General features: G+C 37.4%; 1 protein-coding gene across 1 annotated transcript; it reads left to right on the forward strand.

The window, feature by feature from the left end:
• The first annotated feature begins 3,011 nt into the window (after positions 1 to 3,011).
• LOC138321209 (ubiquitin-related modifier 1-like) lies at positions 3,012 to 7,740 on the forward strand. Its single transcript, XM_069264720.1, has 5 exons — positions 3,012 to 3,111; positions 5,014 to 5,084; positions 5,633 to 5,714; positions 6,748 to 6,796; positions 7,260 to 7,740. Exons 1-5 carry the CDS (start codon positions 3,056 to 3,058, stop codon positions 7,326 to 7,328), a joined length of 327 nt encoding a protein of 108 aa, XP_069120821.1. The 5' UTR covers positions 3,012 to 3,055; the 3' UTR covers positions 7,329 to 7,740.
• Positions 7,741 to 9,848: the final 2,108 nt, after the last annotated feature.

A 9,848-nucleotide genomic window follows, 5' to 3' on the forward strand; every position in this document is an offset into this window, starting at 1 on the left:
CAGACCCCTCGCCTGATTTGCTTGGTCCCACGCCCCCTCTAACCTCAAAACCTGAATCCGCCCCTGCCAAGCAATAGTCCTTTATACCAGAGCACAAGGAGAATGGTACGAAGCTCCATCACGGAGGTCCAGAGGCATTCTTCTTTGGAAATACGGTGATAAAATTAGTCTGAAGGATTCTGAACTTCCCTAATGCACTTAATATTGTGTTGCTGGCAGACTGATCCACCATCAACACCATAATTTACTTTTCAGATATTCTGAATCCTTTAGCCTAGGCTTCACGAACAGAAATATCACTGCCATTCTTCAGTACATGTGAATGCACTTTGATTTATTCTACAATGAGCAATGTAAGCTCTTTATGATTTGAATAAAGAGCAAGGGTGTCGTTCGTGGTGTTAAAATAAATTAAGATATGCGATAATGCATATGGCAAGAAAGTGAAGTGCCGAGAAAAGTGTGCTGATGCACTATTTAAAGACGTAAGTAACATAAACAATTTGCGAAAGAAGTTTTATAGTGGATGAGTGGATGAACTAGAACTTATTTCCCAAACATGGATTGGCGCTAATATGAATATGGTTACAGGTGCGGTTTGCGTTTCTGATGACAAATTAGATGTTTCAGGAAAGAATTCCGTGACAGCTGTCAGCTTTTCCCAACATCGGCCTAGCCCGAACTGCCATCGGTGCTGGAGGAGGTGAGAACCACACATACAGGAAGTATGCTACTAGAAAATATCACGTTAGCGAAGATTAATTAGAAGAAACGAATGTTCAACATGGTAGTGGAGAAGACGACAAAGCGCGTCCAACATTTGTAGGACATCGTTTGAGTAGCCTAAAGTATGGGAAATCCAGTGGTAGGATTTTAAAGGTAAATATAATTATATATAATTAGGAGTACTGTAGATGTATCGTCATAACGGGCATGCAGATGTTAGAATTCTTCCAGTGTTTATTGCGGTCGATACGATAATGGCTCCGTGCCGTCCTCGGTAATTAGCCTTTCGTTAATATGAGCAATTGCTGAGGAGCCAAGTTGCAAGTTTTGCCATAAGGAATAAGGTTCCACGAACTTGCAGCAAAGTATCGACTCAGAAAGGGCACACTAGTGGCATTGAAGGTTAGACAGAAAGTTTAGGAAAACGGCAAGGAGGGGAATGAAAGTATAATTTCATCTGCTTTGTGAATGTCAGTGGATATTTGATTCAAAGAGAAAAACATCCTTCAAAGGACAGAAACGTGTGAGATGAAATTCGACCCACGTATCAATTTTTCTTTGATTTCCGCAATCATCCTGATAGGATAACGCTGAATGTTGAATCAAGAGAAACCATGGTCACCTGACGCGTACGGTTTTGAGGGGAAATAGTTGCCAATATAGAGAGGTAAGACATGCATATATTGACCCCCAACTTGCTAACCAAGTGTATTCATATTACGGGAGAGTATACATCGTGCTGAATACCCTTGGCTGGCGAAGTTGGTTGACCCCTTAAGAAAAGTCTTTTTGAAATTGATTGCATCGAGGTTGCAGAAATCTTATTTTACAGTACTATATTTATATGGTTTGCTGCATTTTTTCAGTAACATGTCTTTTTTTTCAACAAGACTGCAAGACTGTTGCAGCTAGCTAGTTCAAACTATAGCCGAAATTCTATGGTCATACACCAGACACCAATCTGTCATAATGTAAATCTGGTGTAGGGCCAGAGTACTAGTGTCTCGGACCATCAAACTACTGTGAACTATTTTTGCAATCACATTTGATTTCTCTCTCTGTAGAAAAAAGGCTAAAGAGGATTTCCGGGACGCTTGGTATTAAAAACATGCATATATACCTTAATTTAGAGTGACCTAAAAGACTTAGATATTATACGTGACAAAATAATAATACCATCCTACTCTTTGCGGAAGTCCGAAGGAAAAAGTGGAAGTCCTCTGTTGACAGGTAGTCGATCAGTTACCGCTTCTGTACATGTTGAATCACCAAATAAATGAATCTGTATTCTGTAAAGTTTGAATTAAACGCAAAAATTGCTGCTCAGCACATGTTCTTTTAAAGATGCTCCACCGCCGACAGAGCATAAATGATATTCATCATTCGAATAATAATTTGTGTTTAATTGTGTATATATATGCCTAATAAACACAAAAAATAATATACAATAATTTATTTCGCCTTTGGTGCATGCGCAATCAGTGCTTCATTTCATATAGAATATAGTGCCATGGAATTTTTTCGAGATACAATTAATAATTTTACATATTTTTAACTTGAAGTAAAAATAGAAGCTCAAACTTTTCAATGGTGGTAATGGTGTAAAGTAAATAACTTTTGTAACAGAAGAAAAATACTAAATCGTCTGCTCCTTTTTTTGATAGTGAAAAAATACCATTTGTCAGCGGTGGAGCATCTTTAATATAAAATGGAAACATCTATACATGCAGTATTTTAGCAACCAGGAAAGAAATTCGGCTTTAATTTGTGTGACATTGATAATCAAAACGCCTTCTTAAAATCAAAAATGCTCAGAATTTCTAAAATGAAAAGTAATGAAAACTTCAGCTTTTAATGGATTTTAAAGTTGTATATATTTGGGCTCATATATATAAGATCTATGGTCCATATACCATTTTAGATGACATCATACAATGTTTATATGCTCAGATGTTGTCTACACGAAAGTAAAAAAATCGGTAAATATTCTCTACGTGATTTTTACTGGATTTGTTTTAAAATCTAGACCCTTAAAACGTCTATTTTTTTCTGTACATCAATGTTGGCTAAGATCCCTCTCTCATCTCCCGACCCCGCCTACTACAGGTGTGTCACATACATACGGTATGTATTTATTTTTCTTTGCTTTTGTAACAAAAAAACAACCAATCAAAAATATTAGTAAAACTGACAAAAATTGAAATATTGAAAATGAAAGGAAAATAAAACCAATTTCAGTCCTGCTGAGATTCGAACCCTCTATATTGTGTAGGCCTACTTTCGATTTCAGGCTATTTTAAGATTGTAAAACCGGAAGTGGAATTATTGCATGAACACCACATCAACAAGAAGCGGCATGGCACCTCGAGTCGTGCTCGAATTCAGGTTTGGGCATATGTCATTCCAGATTAACGTTTGTTTTAGTAGGGGAAACGAAATAAGGACTCAAATAACTTCTTATATTTGGTATTTGCGTATTTCCGCCACACTCCTCCCTCCTTTCTCGAAGTCTTCGCCCCCGAAGACATACGAGACCCTTCCAAACACCACCACCGTGGGTTATTTAGTTGGGCGCCAATTCTGTAACAGGAGAGGAGAAAATGTAGCGGCCAGACCGGGATTCGAACCCGGGACCCTCAGAATACTAGCCGAGTGCTCTACCGACTGAGCTACCTGGTCACCGATGATCAACCCAGTCCAATCCCGCCACACTCCTCCCTCCTTTCTCGAAGTCTTCGCCCCCGAAGACATACGAGACCCTTCCAAACACCACCACCGTGGGTTATTTAGTTGGGCGCCAATTCTGTAACAGGAGAGGAGAAAATGTAGCGGCCAGACCGGGATTCGAACCCGGGACCCTCAGAATACTAGCCGAGTGCTCTACCGACTGAGCTACCTGGTCACCGATGATCGACCCAGTCCAATCCCGCTACACACCTAAATAGGCTAAAATGTATAGCTATACCACAGTAACTTACATGTACTGCATTTGTGATACTCACTGATACTGAGAGTCATGATGGCACTTCACATGATCACATCATACTATTGCCATTCCAGTAAAGGATATGTGTAAAGTTGAATTCTAAGATATTGCAAATCAATACAAATGTAAATATCTTTATCAATATTAGTCTGCTATTTGACATGACTACCAGGTATTATTAGGCTTTTTTTTTGGCCAAATATATATTAGGCAAAACAAAAAAAAGTATTAAAAAAGCCTAATAATATAGGCAGGTTTAGCGGACTAGATCAATATATGAGAAAGTTAAGAAACATAATAATAATATATATCTACTATTGTTTTTGCATGAATATATTGTATTGTGATAGATTCAAGATTGATTGGCCTAGAATTTCTCACTGCCTTTTTGAAAATGTGGTGCCTCTGGTCCCGGGCACAGGTGTCTGGGGTTAGGAATTAATTATTATGCCATAGTATTATATAATGGGCCGAATTACACACAGATATATATACTGATCTGTGTGTAATTCGGCCCATTATATAATACTATGGCATAATAATTAATTCCTATTACTGATCTGTGTGTAATTCGGCCCATTATATAATACTATGGCATAATAATTAATTCCTAACCCCAGACACCTGTGAACGTAGCTCATCCTTGATACACCAGGTGTATAATTCTGCTGTTATATAATATATCCACCCCTGGGTTATCTTATAGTAAAACTAATTTAGTTCTTTGATGTACTTCAAAAGAGTCGTATAAGGTACACTGTGGCTTAGAAGTTGGGCTTCACTTTCCCTCAGTAGTCTTTAAAGGAAGTCTTTGCAGGCATGTGATTGGTAAGATTTTTTCTTCTGAAATATCTTCAGTTTTACTATGAGATGGTTCAGGGTGGATGTAACGTCAGTAATAGTAACCCCTGGAGTATGAAGGAAACACGCAGCTAAGCCAGTTGGGCATACAGCTATGGTGTTCCTAGCTCACCTCCAGGTTAAACCCTCGGTCTTGCAGCATGTATACTAGCTGTTACAAAGTCTGCAACCCCCCAATTAGTACTGTGTTGGGAGGAGTTGATATTGATTAACCCTCAGTTTAGTATTTATAGCAGATCAGATAGTCAAACAGAACTCTCTGATTATAGTTCAAACTCAGATCTGCATGACTGTTACATTTTCTTCTCTCCTGTTACAAAAAGGATATAAGGCCATAACACAAATAGTCAATGTGAACTGGTTTCTAGTTGTTTATACCCATTCAATATTAAGTCATCAAGATTTTGTTACCTTACCTACTTACACATTTGTTTTTACAGTGGAGGAGCTGAATTGTTATTCAACAAAATAAAGAAGCATGAGGTGACGTTACCCGAATCAGGAAAAGAGTGTAAGCATGTAAAGTTGTTGTCCAAATTCACATTAAACCAATGATAGAAGAGGCAGTTGCTCTAACGTTAACCCTAACACAGACATTACATGTGTAGTGAATTTAACAAAAGGACAAATACAATTACCAAGGCTATTTAACTGCCTCCATTTAGGGATCAAATCCAGATCAATTGAATTCTGACTAAATATAATTTAAATTTAAAGCTCAACCTATCAAGTTGAAGAGAAGAGGTATATTGTGGTCAGTATTCACAAGAGTTACATACACTTGACTTGTCCTAAAGTTTCTAGGTGTTGCAATGATTCCTTTGCAATTTTAACTGTGCAATTAATTAATTACCTCATCTAGATGAGCTACCTGTATAACTCAATCATATACCAGAACTAGGTCACTGTGGCCTATATTTTGCCTTTTACATAAAGAGTTTTACAGTGTGTATTTTATGCACTGTTCAGTAAGGTTTTACCTGTACTTTTTTAAATAATAAACTTTCTGAATTTCTTAAATAATTGAATTGGTCCTTAATGTAAACTTCCATTTTCCAGGGACTATAGGATCACTGTTGCCTTGGATGCGAGACACCATGCTACAGGAGCGACCAGAACTCTTCATGCAAGGAAATACAGTGTGAGTACCCGGTATATATACAACATAGTTCTATCCTGAACAAACTTCTAAAATCCTATTGAATCAATATTGGCCAGAAACATCCTTGGGGGGAGGGGAACAGAACTTGTATAAATTTTTGCTCTGACCCCCCGGGGACAGGAGGGGCGGGGCCCAATAAGGGAAATTTAGGTAAATCCTATAAATTGCTACTTGTTCTACAGTTCTGCATGGATTGTAACCAAATTTGGCCAGAAACATCCTAGGGGGAAGGGGAACAGAACTTGTATAAATTTTTGCTCTGACCCCCTGGGGACAGGAGGGGCGGGGCCCAATAGGGGAAATAGAGGTAAATCCTATAAATCGCTACTTGTCCTAGAGTTCTGCATGGATTGTAACCAAATTTGGCCAGAAACATTCTTAGGGGAATAGGAACAGAACTTGTATAAATTTTGGCTCTGACCCCCTGGGGGCAGGAGGGGCGGGGCCCAATAGGGAAATTTAGGTAAATCCTATAAATCGCTACTAGTCTTAGAGTTCTGCTTGGAGTTTAACCAAATTTGGCCCAGAAACATCCTTGGGGTTAACAGAATTCCTATAATTTTTGGCTCTGACCCCCTTGAGCAGAAAGAGTGGGGCCCAATAGGGGAATTAGAGGTAAATATTCAAATTCCTTCAGAAAAGAAACAATGAACCTTACTAGGCATTACAAACCAGGTGAGCGATACAGGCCCTCTGGGCCTCTTGTTTTTAAAACATGGTTTTATATATCACACCCTGTCACATGAATAATGCTTTTATAGACTACTATGATGAGTGAAGAAAATAAATCCTCACGAATAAATTCCAATCAGTTAAGCGCAAAATTTTAAAACCACAAAATTTAATAACTACCGTATATAGTAATCCCTCACTTTCAACGTTAGATAATGAACTCATTGCCAACAAGCTTTAATATTGAATAGTCATAAATCACAGATACCTGTTGAGACTTATGTATCATTATTGTTTTGAGCTCGATTTGATAATTTTGTTATTATATTTTTGTCCTCAGACGTCCAGGAATATTGGTGTTGATCAATGACTCTGACTGGGAATTGATGGTAATACTAATTTAAGTATATGTTAGAAGTGGTGTCATTTTACCGTGAATGTTTATTTAGCCAAAATCCATTTTTCTTATACTTAAATAATTGTTAAAAGCCGAGGGGTAGCTTCAACAGAGCAGTCCCTAGTTCTTAATTTTTGGTAGACATATGTTTTCTGTTAGGCTCGCTTGTTTTATTAAAAAAAAAATAATGCATTAAATACATTAATAATATTCCAATCTTCCAATATTACTCACCATTTGACAATTAACTTTTTTATATTGATCATATTTTGATTTTGACACTGAATCTTCCATTCCCATGCTCTCCCCAAGATAAAGATAACATCATTTTCCCCATCTATCACGAGTTATATCCCTTCAATTCACTCTGGCTGGTACGGATGGATTTCAACAAAGGGAAATGATTCCAATAGATGAGAATGCATTGCCTTTCTAACTGTTATATTGTGTTGTAGGGGGAACTAGAGTACTCCATCCAGGATAATGACAGGATAGTGTTTATATCTACACTACACGGCGGATGACATCACCACGTCACTAGTATCATCTTCATCAAGAGAGAGACATTATGGAAGTCATATTTCATCATCTTAGATTCGTGAATGTGCAATAGATAGAACTGTTCATGATGAATGGCAGAGTTGGGAAGGAACTGAACTAAGATTGTACTCCTTAGAATATTGATTTGAAGATCAATATCAGGAAGTGTTTACAGTCCATGTATGGGAGTGATACGAGTCTGTGTTGTTGTGTAATCCTTGCTTCTCTTTTTTTGAAAGACTTTAAACAGGATGAAATGATTGTAAGAACATAAACACTTTAGTGCATGTGATATTGTCCAGGTCAATGTAATGGTGACTCACAGATCGGATATTGAAGAGGATTCAATACAATATTAATGTAACAACCAATGTCTAATATACCTCTGTCACAATATTTCATTGTTTGTTGTTTGTGAAATAGTTCTGTATTTTCTTATGCCATCTTTGTCACAGGGACCTGGCACGATTTTTTTAAACTAACAGTATACATATACATATTATAGTATCAAGGGTATGAACTCGGCGGTCGAGGAAAACGGACCTATTTGTTTAAAACCGTGATTATTTTAATAAATTGATTCTATACAACATTGACGGATATCTTACCTTAAAGAGAAATAATTTATCTTTCCATTGAGTGCTTGATGAACAAAATTGGCCAAGTATTGACGAAGTTATGGCTTGATGAATCGGGAAATTTATGAACAAAATTATGTAATGTTGTGCTTTTGGGTAAATTCGAGAAGCGTTCCGAAGAACAAATGAACATGGCGGTGACGGTTAAAGTAAGTGAGCTACACGATGTTTAAATGGAGTTTCTACAAAGTACGGGTGATGACACCTCCAAAGGAGATTGTGGATGAACACAGTTATGGGTACTGTTTACCACCACAAGCGTGGATTGTGTGATTTTGGCTTGGTTTTTTAGGTGCCCATTAGAGGCGAGACGCCAGGTATACATTTCCCTGTCCGGTCGAAATGTCGTCTCGCCTCTAATGGGCACCTAAAAAACCAAGCCAAAATCACACAATCCACGCTTGTGGTGGTAAACAGTACCCATAACTGTGTTCATCCACAATCTCCTTTGGAGGTGTCATCACCCGTACTTTGTAGAAACTCCATTTAAACATCGTGTAGCTCACTTACTTTAACCGTCACCGCCATGTTCATTTGTTCTTCGGAACGCTTCTCGAATTTACCCAAAAGCACAACATTACATAATTTTGTTCATAAATTTCCCGATATATCAAGCCATAACTTCGTCAATACTTGGCCAATTTTGTTCATCAAGCACTCAATGGAAAGATAAATTATTTCTCTTTAAGGTAAGATATCTGTCAATGTTGTATAGAACCCATTTATGAAAATAATCACGGTTTTAAAAAAATAGGTCCGTTTTTCTCGACCGCCGAGTTCATACCCTTGATACTATAACATATATATGTGTATACTGTTGGTTAAAAATTTTCGTGCCAGGTCCCTGTGATCTTTGTAGTTAGGTAGGTTTAGCGCATAATCCTGAATTTAACCTTTTGAACACCTCTTGTATTCAGCCCTACCCAGGTATGTAGAATTTGTGAAGAGGTCCTGATAAAGAGTTAATTGGGCATGAGTTTGAGCCATGTATAAATAGCCTAAATAATGCTATGGTACAACATCTGTGTTCATTCCATCCATCATGCACAAACTTCAACCTTCTCTTTATCCAATGTCAGGTCTCTAGGCCTCTTTGATTGGGAAAAGAAAGAATTTCAATGATTTTAGCCTTGTGACCTGTATGACCTTGAATGAAAGTTTCTGACATTCATTTAGTAATGCTTTATCCCAGCAGGTTACATGCCAAGTATCAGGTATCTGAACCCATTGGTTATTGACAGAGAGTCGTTACTACATTTGGCTCTGACCTCAGTGAAAGTAAATGTCATTGATATAAACAAACTTGGTAGTTCTCATGCTGTAGGTAGACATTGTACCTTGTTGCATGATCGTAAAAGGTGGCTAAATTGGGGAGATTATATTAAGATAAATCTATCTTACATAGCTGTGACGTCACAATTGAAAAAACAATGAGATGACGTCAGGTCAGCCAAAGTTGACGTCATTTTTCTTCTATTTCGATTGATTTGTCGGATTTATTTACTATTTCATTTGTTTAATTTGCATTTCAAACCGTTTTACCTAAGATTTCTTGTTTATATTTTCAATATAAACCAAACTTTGATGAGCTCTTTCGAATGACGTTCTTATTTTTAAAATCGATCGATTATTTAAGAAGTTAAGATTTTGTCACAAAATGGCTGCCTCACCTTTCGTGCAAATAATTTGACAAGCAATGTGAGAAAATAACTCTTTCATATGTAAATTATGTAGGATAGAAATCTCGGCAAGCCTCGGTTCCGACCCAAAATTCTGTACCCTCGGGTGGAATAGTTCTATCCTACATATGTACATATGAAAGAGTCATATAATAAAAAGGTTTCTGGTCTTCTTTGTTTTTGAGAA

The sequence above is a fragment of the Argopecten irradians genome, chromosome 4 (genome assembly GCF_041381155.1).
Source record: "Argopecten irradians isolate NY chromosome 4, Ai_NY, whole genome shotgun sequence".
Lineage (NCBI taxonomy): Eukaryota > Metazoa > Mollusca > Bivalvia > Pectinida > Pectinidae > Argopecten > Argopecten irradians.